Genomic DNA, 21,056 nt, shown 5'->3' with positions numbered 1-21,056 from the left:
ATCATTTACCTTAGATGTATATTTTTGAAGTAGGAGACTTTTCACTAAGAAGTATGAGTCTTTACCACTCTATCAACCCTGCATTAGCTTACCTCATACATATGGTATACCTCAAATAGATAATTTTATTATATAAAATTGGAGTGACTGTGTCAAAAAATTTTAAAATCCACCTTTTTATTTGTTGTAGATACTGATATTGAAGATTGATCCACATTGATATATTTTGGTGGATTACTCAAATGATTTTTTTTTGGGGTGATTTTTGAGGAAGCAAAGGGATTGGTCAGTACGATTTGACCCTATGGGTTGACGCGTTTATCCCATTGGAACTTTATAAATATGTGTCTCACGTTTTCCTATAGAATCATTGTGAGTTTCGGGGATTTTCACCTTAAGGTTTTGGTTTACAAAATGGAACACCTTTTTATGCTTGGTCAAAAGATCTTCCATGTAATTTTCTTCCTATATTGCAAACACATTACATTAGTGTGTGAACCACCTTAAATCTATGTGTTGTTTTGATGTGTTTCTCATTTTGTTTGTGGTTTATTGGTTTTCATTTCAATATTAAAATAAAGGGGGCATCAGGGAAGGGTTATCATGTGGTCCAAACCCTAACGATAGAGGGGGGCCAATTAGATTTGACTCACAAATTTGGGGGTCCTTATGTCTATTTATGTTCGTTTCACATGAATTTTCATTGTAGTGTTAGATTGTTAAGTGGCCAAGTGAGTCGGGATCCTCTAACCACTAGGATAGAAGATTTTCTGCCCATACATTTCTCTACCATTCATTTAAAAAGAGTGCACTCCTTGATTCACCTTGTTAGTGCTCAAAGATAGGGCATTCCTTCTAAATAATTGGCAAAAGGAGGTGAGCAGAGTACAATATTCTACTCTTGCGAGCAAGGTTTAAAGTATCTTTATCAAGTATCATAACGGTCAGCTGATTTTTAAGAGACGTATTGTCCTGTATTGAGTATTTTATCATATTGACCAATGTATTTTAGTGCAATTCAATGGAAAAACAAAAACATATCGAGATGTATCATATTGGTTGTATCCATTATAGATATGTAATGACTTAATATTGTATTGTATGGGATACTTTTAAACCTTGCTCTCGTGTTCTTGATCTCTCGATGCAACTATCCCCACACCATACCAGATGCCTCACTAAAAGCTTCTCCACCGAAACAGGAGATGTGTTTCCCTCCACAATCATTTCTGTTGTTGTCGATCGCCACTTTGCCAGAGGTCTAAGAAACAACTTTCTGTTGAAAAATAAAAATGATAAACCCTAATTGCAGGAAATGGTGGAAATTATAGAACAATGGTTCTCTGCCTCTCTCGTCTATATTAATGGAGGAAATCAAAGTCGATAGAAGAAAATAAAAACGACGATGAGTGATGAGAGTGCAACGTCAAAGAAAGTAGTTGTCCAATCTCTTTTTGTCTCCATCAAGTTCTTAAATGCAACAGTAACAAAAACAATGGCAAGAGATGGAAGAGAGGGAATAAGAAAAATCTCTCTCATTTCCCATCATTATTTAGAACAATAGTGGTTGATCTCTGTAACCTTCCATCATCCCTTTCAAGCAATAGTTCAACAAGAGAACGTCTCATCATTTAGCACAAGAGAACAAAATCACTGTCTGTCTTATCTCATTCGCTGATCACTCGCTTTCTTTTGTATCAAAACTACTGAAGGGCAAGTATGAATCTGATGGTCTGAACCCATCTGGCTTATTTAATGTCCGAATAGAGTTTAAGCTCAAAATTGTAATTTTAAAACCAGATTTGGACCATCTTAATTATGGTGGTTGATCCTGATTAGGGTTAGGGTTGGTTTTGGGTTAATGTATGATTCGTGCCAGTCCTTTCTAGAAGTCACCTACCTTCTTTTAGGTTATCTAGAACTCATGCGTTATTTTTATTATTTTTTGAGGATTAGAGGAAGGATTATAATCAAAATTAAGGTTAAGTGTCCAATTTCGTGAGACCATATAAGAATAGACTGAAGTTTTGGTCTAGCTAGACTTCCTTCAATCGTTCTTTTCTAGGTGCAATGCAATAAGGTGTGAAAATTGAAGTGTTTTTGTTTACCGAAAAAAGAAAAAAAAAGAAAATTGAAGTGTTTCTGCCGTCTTCCATTAAAATTTCGGAGTCTTTGCCTTTGGTTCCCTTGGTGAATTGCTAGGAAGGAAGAGAAGACATCCAGCACTAGAATAGGTATGGACCTCTACACTAGTCATCTTCACAATGACTCCACTCACCAATAGCTAGGAAGGAAGAGAAGACATCCAGCACTAGAATAGCTATGGACCTCTACACTAGTCATCTTCACAATGACTCCACTTCCCTAAGTATATGTGCTCCTCTTCTTCTTGCACCACCTAAGGACTACTCCTACTACTTCAGCCCTCACTCTCTTTTGCCTTATGTCTTCTACTTGGGGCATTTGGTCGCCCTACTGAAGCTTTTGACTCACGCCTCCTTGCCTGGCCAACTCTTGCTACTACATCTACGGGCATTTCCATTCCCAGCGCTTCACAACAAGCTCTGTGGATCTAGACAACTTTTTGCTGGCTATTTGAATCATCAGATGGATGCACATAAAACCAACTATTTTAGACATACATAACCAACTTAAGTGAAAGAAGTGGTTTTTCTTTGAGATGTAGTGGACTATATTTTGAGCTGTTCGGATTTAATGGAATCTACTTGAAATCCATCCAACATTGGGCACCATAGACACCACCACATCAGTGGCACTAGCCTAACAATATCTGACTAAAAGACACCAAATTTGAAGTCCAAATCAACTCCCCGCCGAGGGAGGTGGACCCACTATTATTGTATGGTGGAAAAACATTAAGGCAAAACATTGTTCTCCCATGACAGGGAGGTAATTACTCCCGCCACTACGTCAGGGAGGTGACCTTTGATTTTTTTTTAAATCTATAGGTGGGCTCCGCTATTATTGTATGATGAAGAAATATTAAGAAAGTTCATGGTTCTCCCATAACAGGAAGGTGATCTGCTCCCAAGTTTTGATGTTCATGCAACAAAAAATAAAAAGAAAAAAATATACGGAATTTGTGGTCAATATTTTGATCTCAACCACTTGTTTCACATAATTTTTTTTGTTTACAATTCAGTATAGTTCAAAAAATAAAAAGAAAAAAATATACGAAACGAATGGTAAAAATCGAATTTCAACCATAAGTTTCGATCCTCCATACGCTGTATTGTGTTGCGTATTAAATGCACAAGCATTGAAGCACGTCACAAAATCTATTCTAGAAGCAAGACCGAGAGACATAAAAATAAGGATTGGATAATAAAATAAGAGAATGTATGATTGAAAAACTTACATTGATGTTATCAAAGCCGTCATCTTATCAAATTATTAATGGAGGATATTCATTATCTTTAAATATAGGATATAAGATAGAATCTCTTTCAATTTTAATTTTTCCATTATATGTGTAACTAGACCCTTTTATCTCAGGACTTTTGAATATACTAAAAATCTTTGACACAACGTTTCTATCTTCAACAAATCCAAAACCCATGGAGCCTTATATAATTGCACCCGTATGCATGGTCAATGTAGTCACCAACCATTATGATAGACATGCATAAATTGAAACCACAAGTTCAGCATGTGTTGAGGGTGAACTAACATATCCTTTTCAAGCTAACATATGTAATCTCCTTTGCCACAAGTGGGAAATTATCTAGTGGCTGCTACTTGAATTTTTTTCCTCAAAAGGAATCAATGCAAATAGTTACAATGATAATTATATTTGAAAGTGTATGCAGGTCACTTTCATGTAAAAAATTCTACTATCCACAATTGAGATTTAGTGATGGTGACCACAATTGTCTCTTGGAGTCAAAATGTCCAAACAAATTTTCGGTATAAATTAATTACTAAGATAAAACAGAATAAGATTACCTTCTTAAATTCTTACTTGTACCAAAATCTTTGGCATAAGATTTGCTTTTGTAGTTATTGGTGCATCTAAGATTTAGTGGTGTTCGTCCATGGTCGGTGTTGTTGGGGTCAACATTTGATGGTCAGCAAACTAACATGGCATTCGTAACATTCAGACAAGCTGCTTCCGTAAAAACCAAAACACATTGGGCGCCACATGGCAAAGTAAGAGCGCCATGCAAACTTGTCTTTCTCTCACCTCTCTCTTCCTTCCCTTCCTATGAGCAGGTCATGGGTTTCAGTTTCCTCAGTGTCTCTGACTCCTTTAATTTTGCTCAGCTTTCTCTCTTCGTCTCCTATATATCTCTAACCATTGTTGGGTTTTCTTTCTCATGCACGGAATCACCAACCTTATATTTTCATTTTTCTGTTTCTGGGTTTTGAGTCATTCTTTTCTCTTTTGTTCAAGAAAGAGAATTCCATCCTACGATATTGTTTGTGTCTTGTAGCTTGTCGATTGATATCAGAATAGAAGAGAGACTTGCTGTTTAACTTCTCTAAGGCGGCTTCACCTTCCACCTTGCCTTACACTTTGTATTGTTGACTTGCTGTAGACAAGATATTAGAAAAGTTGCAGGCTTGAAGCTTTCTTTTTTCCTTTCACACATTGTTGAAGAAAGCAAACAAGATAAGATGAAGAATTGCGGTACTTCATCATCCAAGCTTGATCGAAAGACTATCGAAAGAAACAGAAGAATGCAAATGAAAAGCCTTTCCTTCAAGCTTGGTTCTCTCATCCCTCACAATTTCAACCCTACTAAGGTATCTTTCTCTCTCGCACTCTCTGTGTGTCTGTCTGTCTTATATTCCTCACCAACTATAATTTTATGAACTAATTTAAGGCTTTTTATTTGAAGGAAATATCAACACAGAAAGATCAATTTGTCTACGCAGCTAGTTATATAAAGGAACTGAAAGAAAGAGTAGAAAGCCTCAAAGAAAGGAAGAAGAAAGTTATGGAAAGCACTGAGATCAATAATGATATCAGAGATACAATGACTATGCCAGTACTTCAACTGAGAGATACGGATTATGGCTTGGAGATAACTTTGATCACTGGGTTGAACAACAGGTTCATTTTCAGTGAAGTTATTAGAATTATCCCAGAACATGGAGCAGAAATAGTCAGTGCCAACTACTCTACGGTTGGAGAAAAGGTTTTCCACACAATCCACTCTCAGGTAATTTTACTTTATAATTTGCTTCTTCTTAGTTATCTTTATCATAAGATTGATGGGGTTGTCTTGATCTTTGCAGGCCACTAGCTCCAGAATAGGAGTGGACACAACAAGCTTGTCCCAGAGACTGAAGGAGTATATATTCTCTAGTTCTTGGGTTGATTCTGAGTACGTAAGGTGTAATCCTTAAGTAGTTAGTGTTGATGGTTTTATAGTCTCTCTGCCTCTTCATGATTGTAATACTCTTTTCGGTATGTTTTTATTGGGTGAGGAATGGATTAATTTTTAGGTGGTAAGCCACTTGACCTTGCTCTTTATTATGTGATTATAATCAGTTTAGTATTGGAAGAAATGCATGCAGTAAACTTTACAAAGTTAACAACTATTGATATTGAATTTTTGGCTGGACATGTAATTGATTTTGTTGTTTCTACCATATTTAAGGAATCGAATTCTAGTAAGTATCAACTATCTGAGCTTACTTATAATCTCTTTTTCTTATTTTCTAAGATTTCTCTCCCTTTTTTATTAATTTTTTAACACTTTTTATTATACTTCTTTTGCCCTAAAAGGGTATTTTTATTGTATTTAAAAAAATAATCCACCTTGATTTTCTTTGACAATGCATCACCAAGTTTTTTTTTCTTCCTAAAAGTGAGTGGATTGAGAAAACAATGCCCTAATTTTCTGACTAGTTTTCCAGCCATATATTATGAATGGGTGGTTTCCATGCCATTCCACAAAAGAACATTAAAATTTTCAAATGTATTTGGGATATAACCTTTGAATAAGTGGGTACGTAATGTTAATAAAGCAACACAAGCACAAAATATAGTGGAAAACACAAGCACAAGACGAGATTTACAAAACCTTAGAAACTTTAACAATTTTACTAGATAAATACATGTATATGATATATCCAAATACGATATAAGAGACTTCTGATAAGAGATGGGGACCTCAAGATTCTTTACCGTCAATTTATATTGTTGTGCCATGCACTAAAGGGTTTGTAATACCAGCATATTCTCCTAAGATGACATACCAAGTGAATGCATGTCCAAGAAAAAAAAATCACGTAGAGGATTCACCGTTCTTGTTCAGAGCAATGGGGGAGGGGGGGAAGGGTTCATGATTATTCAAACTTGATCAAGTCCTACAACAGACGTTGTAATTTCATCTATCTCTACGATTCTTTACAGAAATTCAGTTTTACTGGTGAAGAGATGAAGTGTCTCTACGATTCATTAGCTTAGAGTTTCACATGACAACATTAGAATGATTTCATTGGTAGCATTTCAGCTTCAAATTAGTAATATGGAAGTAACTCAAATGTACAAAAGCTGCTGTCAATTAGTTTTAAGCTCATCATTGAATTCCTGTGGTGGATGTGCTTTTATCGCAGTGTGGTAGGTTTTTATTGTCGGACAAGTTCTAAGTCTACCAAAAAATTTTAAGATTCACCTTGATTTTTTGCTAATAGTGACATAGATTGACTAGTACATATTACAATTGATATAATATTTAATTATTTTTATATGTGATCCAAATTCTTGTACTCGTTTTGAAGATTGATCTGCTTCGACATATCTTAGTGGGTCATTCAAAAGAAATTTTTTTTTTTAATTTAGTGGGACAAATCCATACAACAAAGGATTGAATCTGAATGGATCGTCAGCAAGGCAAATGACCCATTTTGCAAGATTTGAGGGGAAGCAGATGGCTTGGGCTAGTATGACCCAACCCGATATGTCGATCTGTGTATCTGATTGGAATTTTGTAAATCCATACCTTATGCTCTCCTAAAAAGTTATTTTGAGATTTGAGGATTTTCACCTTGGGGTTTTGGTTTAGAATTTATAAATTAAGTCATTTAACACTTGGTTGAGGGATCTCCATTGTAATCTTCTTCTTACATAACAAAAGTTTTTTCTTTTTCAGACCTAACACATTATATTAGTGTATGAAACATTCTAAATCTCTGTGTTACTTCAATTTGTTTTCATTTATGCTTGTAATTTTTTTTTTTTGATTGTTTTAATTTTAAAATAAGGGAGGCATTAGGAAGGGTTATGTCATGTGCTCGATACCCGAAGAAGACCAATTGGATATGTTATATTTATGCTTGTTTCACATGAATTTTTATTCTTTAGTGGTCTCTAGTGGAGTTGGGATCCTAGTTAATCATAAGGATAGAGGATTTTGCTCCCTTAACATTGTTTTCATTACTAATTTAGGAGAGGGCCTATCTAGGATCAATCTTGTCAATATTCATTGATGGGTCTCCATCTCAAATGAATGATAGAGGGCCATGAGAAGACTATAGTGATAAGGGTAGTATCATCTTTTCAATGATATACAATTATGAAAAACACTACCACCCTATCGAAAAGACAGCTTAACTATCCTTACACCACATTACATGCCTCATTAAAAGCTTCTCCACGGAAACAGGAGACGTGTTTCCTTTTTCTGCAATCAATTCTCTCATTGCTGCCACTTTGCCGGAGATTATAAACAACTTTCTGGTTAAAAATTAAAGATGATAAAAACTAATTACAGGAAATGATGCTGAGAGCTAGACGAGAGTGCAACAAAGAAGAGCAGTTTTCAATCTCTCTCCATCTCCATCTCCATCTTCATCAAGTTCTCAAATTCATTAATATAAAAAGCAATGACGAGAGAAGGGAGAGACGAATAGAAAAGCTCCCGTATCTCATCATCATTCAGAACAATAGTGCTCGATCTATCTCACTTCTCATCACCCTTTTCAAGCAACAGTTCTTACGGTAGTATCTGAACGATGATGAGAGACAGAGAGAGAAGAAAATCACTTTGTCTCTCTTATCTCAATCACTCACTCTCGTTTCTGTCTGGCGGGTTAGATTTTTGTTGCAGACAGATCATTGGTGTTTATGAAGAAAATCCAAGGAGCAAGGGTTAAATGCATTGCTAATTGTAATTGTAATTAGACAGTTCAAAAGTTTTTCAAAATCACAAAAACTAGCCTCGATTTAATTAAATTTCACAAAAATGGCTGCTAATTAGGAACCTTAGTCCCTGTGCCTTGGTTTCCTCATCTCCGATTAACGGGCCTTATCCTCTTCCTCGCGGTTGCCTTCTCCATTAGACAACCTTTGGATGAATCAATCTCATTGGGAGAGCAAGAAGTCAGAGAAGATGAAGATCTAGGCAGCTCTCCAAACCCAAGGATTATAAGAAAATGATACATAAGAGATCTTAGGACTCTAACATATGAAGAAAAAAAAAAAAAAAAAAGGACGGAAGGACCGAAGTTACAAAAAGAACCAATAACTTCACAAAAAGTCCACCACTAAAAGAGGTTCTTGTGTTCACCCGTACCTTCTTTCTCCCTTTTCTTGTACTATCATTTTTCCTAAGGCTCTTACCTCTCAATCTTGTTTAGTTTTTGGGTGTGTGTTTTGGAATCCTAAGTCAGTGTACTGTCGAAAGAGAACAGAAGAAAGATCACGCATGGAGACCTGGAGGAGATTTTTGTGTTTTTTTTTTTGAATGACCTTGAGGAGATCAGAAGAGAAGATTTGGTGATTTATTTAGCAGCTATAGAAGATTTGTAATAAAGCTAGGGTTTCTCAGCTAGATCATTCTTTTCCGCCAAGTGAAAGATTATTTTATTTTGTAAATTTTAGTTCAATCATGGGCTTGTTTTTGTAATGTTGAGAAAGATTTAAGCCTAATTAGTCTAATTATCAAATTAGTCATTCATTTAATTCTAGGAATTTCTTCATAATACATGTCGCAATAATGTGCCTGCTTAGACGATATCCTTGTTGTGCATACTATTTTGAGTTATTAAGTGGATGCATTTTCATGTATTTACAATCGTTAGGTATCATTTTACCCTAATATCGCATGCAAATGAGCATAGATTCACTTTCTTTGAATTTAAGTAATTTCGGTAATTCATATTAATCTTGGCAAATTCCGATTCAAATGTATTATTTGTGCTGCAGTGAATCATCTTAGTGATTGGAATCCTTCAACATCAAGGATTTTCTTGGAGAAATCAATGGAGTTTGATGGTTGAAAAGAGGAATAATTATTTTATTTAGAAAAGAAAAAAAGGAAGAATCCTGTTTTTGAGTGTGCTTAGTCCAATTTCGATCAAGCCCTTCATCGGATGGTCATCCGGCATCCCCCCTTCATTGGATGGTCATCCGTTATCCGATCGAGCTTATTTTTTGGTAGGAATTTCGTGACTTCTCGATCTTCAAATTAAATGGTGGGATTGTTCATTTGAACTCTTGAAATCAATGTGATTTATATGCTAGCTAGAGAAACAAATTTATTGGTTGACTCAGATTAGAAACTCAAAGTTTGTTTCTAACTATGTCAGATTGGGTCAAGGAGTCATATCCCATGTAATATAGGAAATCACTTTATAAAAGTGGAGCATACTCCAGCCATAGAAAGATTTTTTTTGGCTAAGGAGAACTATAGAGGACGAATTCAGAGAAGAGTGCTACTTTGGGGCAAATTTTGGAGAGTTGCTAGAGTCTCTACTTCTTCAATTAGAGTGATGTTTTCCTTAACTATTTCTTTTTTTCTTTTTTTTTTTTTTTTTAATGTTCTAAGTTGCTTTTGGTAGGGTAGATGGATCCTTACATGAGATGGTTATTGCTTTTATTCCCCTTTAATATAATTCAATCATCCTTTTGTTTTCTTCAATTTTATTCCTAATGTTTGAATGCCTGATCAATTTTCATGAATTTCTTGGTATATTTTTATTCAAGTAATAATGAGGAATGCATGCTCAACCGAGGATTGAAGAATAAAAAATTGCATCTAATGCGTAATAGGTTAGGTGGTTTGTTTGACTTTGTTTGTGAGTTTCTTGTGATTAATAAGTAGGGGGTTCAATATGTTAGGATCCTCATGCATAATAGATAAAATATCTAACAAAGGGAATCTTGCCGACAAGTAGGAGATTAAATTGGTTGTATGAATAGGGAGAGAATAGACCAATAAACTATATCATGTTTGGTGAAATTAAATCTCCAGTAATTTTGTCCATTATTTTGATTTGTGTTTTCGTTGGCAATTTAATTATTTTCTTCATGTTTTGTTAATTTAACCAATAGATTAGTTAATTTTTGATAATTTGTTTTAGCTAAATAATTAAGGGTGTTTTCGAAGTTAATACGTGATTTTTAGCCTTTTCAATCCTCATGGGAACGATATTCCTCTTATCTCGGAAAAATTGTCTGCTGTGCATAGCAGTGCACCACCACAATGTAACACATGGATTATGTCAAATCAAAGGTTGAAATTAAGTTATCCATTTTAAGCAAAATGAACCCAGTTTTGAAACCGGTTTAACAAATACCTGCTCGTTTCTAGCTACCCAATTGCACGCACATCATTTCTTCTTCTTTCTTCTTTCTTGAACTGAAGCACATGTTTATACAAGCTTTTCTGAGAGCTCCTCTTTGCAGGGCGGACCTGCATTGGGGCCAGGGGGCCATGGCCCCCAGATTTTTTAAAATTTGTTATAAATCCCTTAATTTTCTGGTTTATATGTTAATTCCTTTATTTTTCTTCAGCTTTTTCTCTTTCTACATGTGAAATGTCACTATTTGCCCCCCCCCAATATTGAGAACCATTTTTAAAGGTAATATAATGGATATAAATGTCGTTCCAAATTAAAAACTAGTTCCTCAATCCCTATTTATTCTCCCCTTTCTTCTCTCTCATGTTTTCTTCCTATTTATTCTCTTATCTTTTTATAACGTGGGTTAAGGAAATTTTGAAAAAATCTTATTAGGTATTCAAATTTCATTCCTAATTAAAATTAACTCATCAATCCGTTTTATTCTCTCCTCTCTCTATTCTCTTTCTATTTATTCTCTTCCCTTTCTATGTATGGGTTAGGAATTGGAAAAAATCTTCTCCACAATTAGGTATTCTTTCTCTTTCTCAATTTAATTATCGTTTCTATTTTTTTATTATTTTTATTTGATTTTATACTATTTGTTTCTTTATTTTTTTACAATTTTTGTTATTTGATTTTATACTATGAATAAAATGTCTATAGTTAGTAAGGTAAAACTACCATTGGTTTGCATCTACTAACAAAGAAAATTTTGGTTTGTGTATGACTTTCTAGGGTTGAATTCATTTCTTTTTTTTTGGCTTTAATTTATCTATATTTGTCAAAAAAAAATTATTATCAATAATGGGCCCTACGAAATAAGCATTAGTGCTTCCCGATGGAGGTTATCTGGTTTTTATTCTTCGCCCCCCCCCACTTTTGAATCCTGGGTCCGCCCTTGCCTCTTTGCAGCAAAGAATCCTGCAACTTGCCTTGTCGTTGTTGTCTCTGTTATCTTGTTCTCTAAACGTCAATATTCTTGGATGATTCTAAAATCGGTTATAGAGCTTCATATGGTGATGAAGAACTTGGGGGAGAAGTGTTCTCGCCGTGATTGTGCTAAGATAATTTGCTCTGTTGATGCTGATGGAAACGTTAACTTTGAAGAGTTCAAGAAGATGATGACTCATGGCAGAGCTTCCACTCATTAGACGATATTAATAAATTGAAATCAACACCACAGATACTTCTTCTTTAGGTTGTTCTAACTTGAAAAACAAATCAGATATAGAAAGGTAATTTCTGTCACTGAGTTCTTCCTTTTAAAGAAAAACTCAATTCAGAGGAGAAAGTTTTAAAAATTAGAACTAGGATTATGGATTTGAAGAGGAGCCCCTCACAGAAGGTTGTATAAACGTGTGCTTCAAGTTCAAGAAGAGAAGAAGAAAGAAGAAGAAATGATGTGCGTGCAATCGGGTGAACTAGAAACGGGTGGGTATTTGTTAAACAGGTTTCAAAACTGGGTTCCTTTTGCTTAAAATAGGTAACTTAATTTCAACCTTTGATTTGACAAAATCCACATGTTACATTGTGGTGGTGCACTGCTGTGCACAACAGAGAGATGTGCATAGCAGACGATTTTTTTCCTCTTACCTCTATATTACTTGGGTGACCTCTTGCACTTGAGAGTTCAAACGCAACACAAACAAAAATCCCTCGTTCTATGTTCGAATAGAGTTTAGGCCCAAAATTCTAACATTGAGACTGGATCTAGGCCACCTTAAGGTGGTCAATTTGGTTAGGGTTATGATTGGATATGGGTTGAGTGTATGATCACTGAGTAGTCCTCTATATGTTTTGCCGTTTCGGTGAATAGCAAACCAAAATAGGGAACGAAATGACATTTACAATATATCAGCCCTTTGAGTTAGAGGCCGGTGCATCTAAGGTTTAGGGTGGTTCGTCCATGGTCGGTGCCGTGAGGAGCCAGACATGTGGTTTTCGGTCTGACTAACATGTGCCCTTGTCGGGGTTTTGCGCTGCAGCATCTTGCTCCAAGCGGTCTTTCCTCCGCGTGAATGGTCAGATTTCATTTTCAAACTTACATTGAATCTCTACCCTAGATTATCAGCATGTGCAACAAAAGTAATTTTAAGTTAACTTTAACTCGAACCGTGAAATCGGTTCGTTTCGAACCAAATGAACCATATAGTAAACCTCTTCTTTTCGTTTTCATCTCTTTATGAGCAGTATGACTAAACAAACCTCTGCATTTTCCTTCTCCAAAGCGACTAAGAGCTGTGATGAATAGAGAATCAAGGCGAGAGAGACTGAGTTCGCATTGTGTAAAAGAGCTTCAAAATAGAGACTGTCTTTGTTTTCCCACGAATATAGCTCTTCCTTTTTTCACACGAGTTGTAGATGCTTGCTCTTCAAAATAAAAGCTTTGTTGCTTTCCCTAACCATGGGAATGAGATCACCTTCATTCTCTGATTCGTAGACGTTCTTGTGCAGATATTCATTAGATCTCTAAGGGCTATCCTTAAGGCTAATCCATTTCTGGCAAAGCTAGACTTCCCACTGAACCCAGTTGGCTATCCTTAGATATCTCCTTCTCAGTAATTCCCTCATCATAACTCTTGTAAAAAATTGTCTGCCATGGAATTCCACCCTCTTCAATTTTGATTTCATCCTCAATTTCACTCCTAATCTCATCATCACTTGTCTCATAAGGAGATATCTTTGGTTTCTGGTTTAGAGACATTTTGTTCTCCTCAAAAGTATCTCCATCTGAATCAGAACTTGAAGCAGATCTTACAACAAGCCTGTGAAGGGTAATTCAAATCGGAAATTGAATTATCAAACCCTCCCGAGAAAAACAAATGCAGACTTGTTTATGCATCGAATTTGGGTTTCTATGAAATGGAGTTCCATTCTCTTATATTGGAAGTTCTGAAGCTACTTTCCTTGCAATAGAAAGACAAATGGCTTACTATTGAATTTGATTTATGGAGATGGAAAGTGTGACCGCGACCAACGGATTGTTCAAGACCCTTCTCCAACACTCTTTTCATAGTTGGGGGGGGGGGGGGGGGGGGGGGGGGGGGGGGGGGGGGGGGGGGGGGGGGGGGGGGGGGGGGGGGGGCCCCCCCCCATGTCATAATAACATTGCAATAAATTTTTTTGGGTAATTATTAACTTAACATTTTTGACCAAATCAAATTTAATAGCTTAGTATTGCAATCAGACAGAGCTTGAACCTGCAATGTTGGAGAGTTGCAGCAGCTGGGGTAAAGAACGATTGGATTATGCTCAGCAATGGTGAAAGTCTACGGTGAGGAGTTCTCTATTCTTTAAGTCTTCCTTATACAAAATCAGAGTTCTCTATTCAACGTTGTGGAAAGAGGAAAACAAAGTTTCTTCGACTTCCTGCCCAGAACACGCTAACGTTCTTTCTGGATTTGGCACAGGGAAGAAAATGATTTTTAATGCTTGGTTTGGTTTGAATCGAGCTGGTCCAGGTTAAAGCAAGTAAATCGAGTGAATAGAACTTAAAAACATTTTTGTTGCACATGGGTAATTCTACGGTGAGGATTTAATTGAAAAATCCAGATTTAAATCTAACCTTTCGATGCTTGCAAAACCAATAGTCATCGGCCACATGAAAACTTCTCTTTCTCTCACCTCTCTCTTCCTGGGAGCTCCATGGGTTTCTCTTTCCTCAGCTCTCTCTTCATCTCCTATAAATCTCCAACCATTCTTGATTTTCTCACGCACGGAATCACTAGCCTTAAATTTACTTTTTCTGTTTCTGGATTTTGAGTTATTATTCTTCTTTCTCTTGTTTAAGAAAGAGAATTTCTTCCTATGATATTGTTTGTACCTATGTAGTTTATCGACTGACATCAGAATCGAAGAGAGATTTGCTGTTATAACTTCTCCAAGGCTGCTTCACCTTCCACCTTGCGTTCACTTTGTGTTGTTGACTTGCTGTAGACAAGATATTAGAAAAGTTGCAGGCTTGCAGCTTTCTTTTTTCCTTTCACACCTTGTTGAAGAAAGCAAATAAGATACGATGAAGAATTGCTGTACTTCATCATCCAAACTTGATCGAAAGATTATCGAAAGAAACAAAAGAATGCAATTGAAAAGCCTTTCCTTCAAGCTTGCTTCTCTAATCCCTGGCAATTTCAACCCTACTAAGCTCTCTCTCTCTCTCTCTCTGTGTCTGTCTGTCTTATATTCCTCACCAACTATAATTTTATGAACTAATTTAAAGCTTTTTATTTGAAGGAAATATCAACACAGCAAGATCAATTTGTCTACGCAGCTAGTTATATAAACGAACTGAAAAAAAGAGTAGAAATCCTCAAAGAAAGGAAGAAGAAAGTTATGGAAATCACTGAGATCAATAATGATATCAGAGATACAATGACTATGCTGGTACTTCAACTGAGAGATATGGATTATGGCTTGGAGATAACTTTGATCACTGGGTTGAACAACAGGTTCATTTTCAGCGAAGTTATTGGCATTCTCACAGAACAAGGAGCAGAAATAGTCAGTGCCAGCTACTCTATGGTTGGGGAAAAGGTTTTCCACACAATCCACTCTCAGGTAATTTTACTGTATAATTTGCTTCTTCTTAGTTATCTTTATCATTAATGGGGTTGTTTTGATCTTTGAAGGCCACTAGCTCCAGAATAGGAGTGGACACAACAAGCTTGTCCCAGAGACCGAAGGAGTATATGTTCTCTAGTTCTTGGGTTGATTCTCAGATTCTCAGTTAAGGAGTAATCCTTAATGTCTGCGTTTGTTTGCTGGAATAAAGGTGGGGTGCGAAAAAAGGGAGTGGAAAAATTCTTGAAAACAATGTAGATTTTTTACTTTTTCTTTAAATCCCAAAATGGTAGATTGTTTGGTTGCTTGGGGTGGGAAAGTGAGAATCAAGGAAACTTGTCTCCTGATGTGGCAGCCCAACTTTCCCACCCCATGCAATTTTAAAACCCCACATATTTGGTGGGACTTTGTGGGAAAGTTGGAAAAAGTAAAAAGTGGGACCCACCCTATCACTTTTCCACAAAACCCTTTCATTTCCTTTCCTTCTCCCTCACCCCACTACACATGGGACCCACATGTTTATTTTTCCCACCCCACCTTTGCAAACAAACGCGCAGCCTAAGTAGGGCCCCAGGCTTCGTTGTGTTTTTGCCCTGGCTTTATAATTTGTCTCACGTTTCCTTCTGTGAGTCTAGGATTCCCTTAGGGGGAAAAACCTTTTTATGATTGGCAAAGGGATATTCTAATTTTGGATCTCTATTCCAAACGCGATATAAACGGGATCACCAACTCGTGGTTATAGCTCATTTGGGGTTAGTGGTCTTCATTTCCATATTGAAATAAACGGGATCGGAATAGTGATCATGTGGTCCAAACCCGCGATGGCCCATTGATTTGACTCACGACAAATGTCGATTAATATCCTGCATCGAGTGTTGATTGTAAGTGGCCATTTGAGTCGGATCCTCTACCCTGATGATTTCCCATCCATCAGGATACATTCCATTCCTTCTTAATTAGATTCTTCTAAATGGGCATAAATACAAATTGAATACAAATTTTCGACTACTTATTAACATCTTTATCATTTTTTTTGTGAAGTTAAGTTTGAAAATTTAAGATTCGGCAACTTTGGTAGTTATTTTAGTAGAAAAGCTTGAAAAATAGTCACATATCACATGTAAAAAGTTATAAAAATAAGAAATAGGTCTAAGAAACAACTTTCTGTTGAAAAATAAAAATGATAAACCCTAATTGCAGGAAATGGTGGAAATTATAGAACAATGGTTCTCTGCCTCTCTCGTCTATATTAATGGAGGAAATCAAAGTCGATAGAAGAAAAGAAAAACGACGACGAGAGATGAGAGTGCAACGTCAAAGAAAGTAGTTGTCAATCTCTTTTTGTCTCCATCAAGTTCTTAAATGCAACAGTAACAAAAACAATGGCAAGAGATGGAAGAGACGAATAAGAAAAATCTCTCTCATTTCCCATCATTACTTAGAACAATAGTGGTTGATCTCTGTAACCTTCCATCATCCCTTTCAAGCAATAGTTCAACAAGAGAAAGTCTCATAATTTAGCACAAGAGAACAAAATCACTGTCTGTCTTATCTCATTCGCTGATCACTCTGCTTTCTTTTGTATCAAAACTAGTGAAAAGGCAAGTATGAATCTGATGGTCTGAACCCATCTGGCTTATTTAAGGTTTAAGCTCAAAATTCTAATTTTAAAACCAGATTTGGACCATCTTAATTATGGTGGTTGATCTGATTAGGGTTAGGGTTGGTTTCGGGTTAAGTGTATGATTCGTGCCAGTCCTTTCTAGAAGTCACCTACCTTCTTTTAGGTTATCTAGAACTCATGCGTTATTTTATTACTTTTTGAGGATTAGAGGAAGGATTAGAATCAAAATTAAGGTTAAGTGTCCAATTTCGTGAGACCATATAAAAATAGACTGAAGTTTTGGTCTAGCTAGACTTCCTTCAATCGTTCTTTTCTAGGTACACTGCAATAAGGTGTGAAAATTGAAGTGTTTCTGCCGTCTTCCATTAAAATTTCGGAGTCTTTGCCTTTGGTTCCCTTGGTGAATAGCCAGGAAGGAAGAGAAGACATCCTGCACTAGAAGAGTTATGGACCTCTACACTAGTCATCTTCACAATGACTCCACTTCCCTAAGTATCTGTGCTCCTCTTACTTCTTGCACCACCTAAGGACTACTCATACTTCTTCAGCCGTCACTCTCTTTGCTTTATGTCTTCTACTTGGGGCATTTGGTCACCCTACTGAAGCTTTTGACTCACGCCTCCCTGCCTGGCCACTCTTGCTACTACGTCTATGGGCATTTCCATCCATTCCCAGCGCTTCATAACAAGCTCTGTGGATCTAGACAACTTTTTGCTGGCTATTTGAATCATCAGATTGATGCACATAAAACCAACTATTTTAGACATATATAACCAACTTAAGTAAAAAGAAGTGGTTTTTCTTTGAGATGTTTTTTTTTTTGGGTAAATAACACTTCATTTAAGAACAAAGAAAAGTATAGACACATACTAAAGAAAGGAAAAATATAACAAATAGATGCATGAAACATAAGGTTCGGTCCGAATCAAGGAGTGGAAATTGACCAAACTGTCGTACATGCAATAGACATGGTCATCCAGGCTAAGGGATGGGTCAAGCCCAAGAAACCCTTAGAACAAAAGTTGTATCAAATACAGCAATAATTAAGCACCAACACCCACATAGGGGGAAACACACCACAAATGTGGAGATTTACAAGCCACAAGGGCGGACACAAAACACACCATAAAGGCGGACACAAAACACGCCACAAGGGCGGATCTTTGAGATGTAGTGGACTATATTTTGAGCGGTTAGGATTTAATTGGAATTTACGTGAAATCCATCCAACATTGGGCACCATAGACACCACCACGTCAGTGGCACTAGGCTAACAAGATCTGACTAAAAGACACCAAATTTGAAGTCCAAATCAACTCCCCGCCGAGGGAGGTGGACCCATCATTATTGTATGGTGGAAAAACATCAAGGCAAAATGTTGTTCTCCCATGACAGGGAGGTAATTTACTCCCGCCACCATGTCAGGGAGGTGACCTTTGATTTTTTTTCTATATCTACAGGTGGGCTCCACTATTATTATATGGAGAAAAAATATTAAGGGAGTTTATTGTTCTCCCATAACAGAAAGGTGATCTACTCCCAAGTTTTGATGTTCATGCAACATACCCACACAGCCAGATTCGATTAACAATGAGAATGATAAGTTTATCATTAAATTCTAGAAGTTTTTTTTTTTATTATCATTCTTCTTGCTTGACACTCAAATTTTATTGGACTAAAATTAACTAGAAACTTCAATTATTTCCGCGTTTAATACTTATGGATCATTTTTCCTATCAAATCCATCCATATTCTTGCGTAGTTGCTTGCTTTAAAAAAACCTTTTTGTTTTTTCAGGGTTCTACTAACTAGAATCTATAGAAAATATAGCCTCTCTCTCATCAACTTGTGGCTTACATGAGTGACCTTTAAATGGCCAAATTGCCCCCTTTCTTCTCCGTGGATTCGGGAACTATGTAGTAAGAATCTTGATTGTTCGCCAATGGTGGGCTGGTTGAGTGGTTAAAAGCCCAAACTCTCATGGGGAGGTATTGGGTTCGCACCCATCCGGCAGCACCTATATTAGTAATATTCCCCCTCCTAATATAAACTCGCCAGCTACAAAAAAAAGAAAAAAAAAAAAAAAAAAAAAAAAGAAGAAGAAGAAAAAAAAAAATAAGAAAGAAAAAGTAAAAGAAAAAGAGAGAAAGAAAAAGAAGAAAGAAGACTTGCAAGTTTGAAGATAAGTTTCTCTTTTGATAACCCTATTCATGTATGTAGGTACCACCACATAATTGCGAATTGGTTCATATTTGCACAGCACTGTATAACAAATAGTGAGGATCGAAATTTGTGGTCAATATTTCGATCTCAACCACTTGTTTCACATAGTTTTTTTGTTTATAGTTCAGTATAGTTCAAAAAATAAAAAGAAAAAAATATATACGAAACGAATGGTAAAATCGAATTTCGACCATAAGTTTCGATCCTCCGTACGCTGTATTGTGTTGCGTATTAAGTGCGCAAGCATTGAAGCATGCCAGAAAATCTGTTCTAGAAGCAAGACAGAGAGACATAAAAATAAGAATTAGATAATTAAATAATGAGAATATATGATTGGAAAACTTACATTGATGGTATCAAAGCCGTCATCTTATTAAATTATTAATGGACGATATTCATTATCTTTAAATATAGGATACAAGATAGAATCTCTTTCAATTTTAATTTTTCCATTATATGTAACTAGACCCTTTTATCTCAGGACCTTTGAATATACTAAAAATCTTTGACACAACACTTTTATCTTCAACAAATCCAAAACCCATGGAGCCTTATATAATTGCACCCGTATGCATGGTCAATGTAGTCACCAACCATTAGGATAGACATGCATAAATTGAAACCATAAGTTCAGCATGTGTTGAGGGTGAACTAACATTTCCTTTTCAAGCTAAAATATGTAATCTCCTTCGTCTCCTATATATCTCTAACCATTGTTGGGTTTTCTTTCTCATGCACGGAATCACCAACCTTATATTTTCATTTTTCTGTTTCTGGGTTTTGAGTCATTCTTTTCTCTTTTGTTCAAGAAAGAGAATTCCATCCTATGATATTGTTTGTCTCTGGTAGCTTGTCGATTGACATCAGAATAGAAGACAGACTTGCTGTTTAACTTCTCTAAGGCTGCTTCACCTTCCACCTTGCCTTACACTTTGTGTTGTTGACTGCTGTAGACAAGATATTAGAAAAGTTGCAGGCTTGAAGCTTTCTTTTTTCCTTTCACACATTGTTGAAGAAAGCAAGGATAAGATGAAGAATTGCGGTACTTCATCATCCAAACTTGATCGAAAGACTATCGAAAGAAACAGAAGAATGCAAATGAAAAGCCATTCCTTCAAGCTTGCTTCTCTCATCCCTCACAATTTCAACCCTACTAAGGTGTCTCTCTCTCTCTCTCTCTCTCTCTCTCTCTCTCTCTCTCTCTCTCTCTCTCTCTCTCTCTCTCTCTCTCTCTCTCTCTCTCTCTCTCTTCTCTCTCTCTCTCTCTCTCTCTCTCTCTCTTTCTGTGTCTGTGTCTGTCTGTCTGTCTTATATTCCTCACCAACTACAATTTTATGAACTAATTTAAGGCTTTTTATTTGAAGGAAATATCAACACAGAAAGATCAATTTGTCTACGCAGCTAGTTATATAAAGGAACTGAAAGAAAGAGTAGAAAGCCTCAAAGAAAGGAAGAAGAAAGTTATGGAAAGCACTGAGATCAATAATGATATCAGAGATACAATGACTATGCCAGTACTTCAACTGAGAGATACGGATTATGGCTTGGAGATAACTTTGATCACTGGGTTGAACAACAGGTTCATTTTCAGTGAAGTTATTAGAATTCTCCCAGAACATGGAGCAGAAATAGTCAGTGCCAACTACTCTACGGTTGGAGAAAAGGTTTTCCACATAATCCACTCTCAGGTAATTTTACTTTATAATTTGCTTCTTCTTAGTTATCTTTATCATAAGATTGATGGGGTTGTCTTGATCTTTGCAGGCCACTAGCTCCAGAATAGGAGTGGACACAACAAGCTTGTCCCAGAGACTGAAGGAGTTTATATTCTCTAGTTCTTGGGTTGATTAACCTGAGTAAGGTGTAATCCTTAAGTAGTTGTTGATGGTTTTATAGTCTCTCTGCCTCTTCATGATTGTAATACTCTTTTCGGTAGGTTTTTATTGGGTGAGGAATGGATTAATTTTTAGGTGGTAAGCCACTTGACCTTGCTCTTTATTATGTGATTATAATCAGTTTAGTATTGGAAGAAATGCATGCAGTAAACTTTACA

At 36.3% G+C, this 21,056-nt stretch overlaps 3 protein-coding genes across 3 annotated transcripts; all 3 read left to right on the top strand.

Moving 5' to 3' along the window:
- The first annotated feature begins 4,638 nt into the window (after positions 1 to 4,638).
- Positions 4,639 to 5,373, top strand: LOC149006987 (transcription factor bHLH162-like). Its single transcript, XM_089167007.1, has 3 exons — positions 4,639 to 4,767; positions 4,863 to 5,186; positions 5,263 to 5,373. The coding sequence occupies exons 1-3, from the start codon at positions 4,639 to 4,641 to the stop codon at positions 5,371 to 5,373; spliced, it is 564 nt and encodes a 187-aa protein (XP_089023133.1).
- Positions 5,374 to 14,611: 9,238 nt separating this feature from the next.
- On the top strand, positions 14,612 to 15,326 carry LOC149006986 (transcription factor bHLH162-like). Its single transcript, XM_089167006.1, has 3 exons — positions 14,612 to 14,736; positions 14,826 to 15,153; positions 15,225 to 15,326. Exons 1-3 carry the CDS (start codon positions 14,612 to 14,614, stop codon positions 15,324 to 15,326), a joined length of 555 nt encoding a protein of 184 aa, XP_089023132.1.
- A 4,706-nt stretch (positions 15,327 to 20,032) lies between these two features.
- On the top strand, positions 20,033 to 20,854 carry LOC149006985 (transcription factor bHLH162-like). Its single transcript, XM_089167005.1, has 3 exons — positions 20,033 to 20,161; positions 20,368 to 20,691; positions 20,768 to 20,854. The coding sequence occupies exons 1-3, from the start codon at positions 20,033 to 20,035 to the stop codon at positions 20,852 to 20,854; spliced, it is 540 nt and encodes a 179-aa protein (XP_089023131.1).
- The last annotated feature ends 202 nt before the right edge of the window (positions 20,855 to 21,056 follow it).

Source organism: Hakea prostrata, chromosome 8 (genome assembly GCF_041222555.1).
Source record: "Hakea prostrata isolate BN-2017 chromosome 8, UWA_Hpros_2, whole genome shotgun sequence".
Lineage (NCBI taxonomy): Eukaryota > Viridiplantae > Streptophyta > Magnoliopsida > Proteales > Proteaceae > Hakea > Hakea prostrata.
This window is presented reverse-complemented; position numbering and strand designations above follow the sequence as displayed.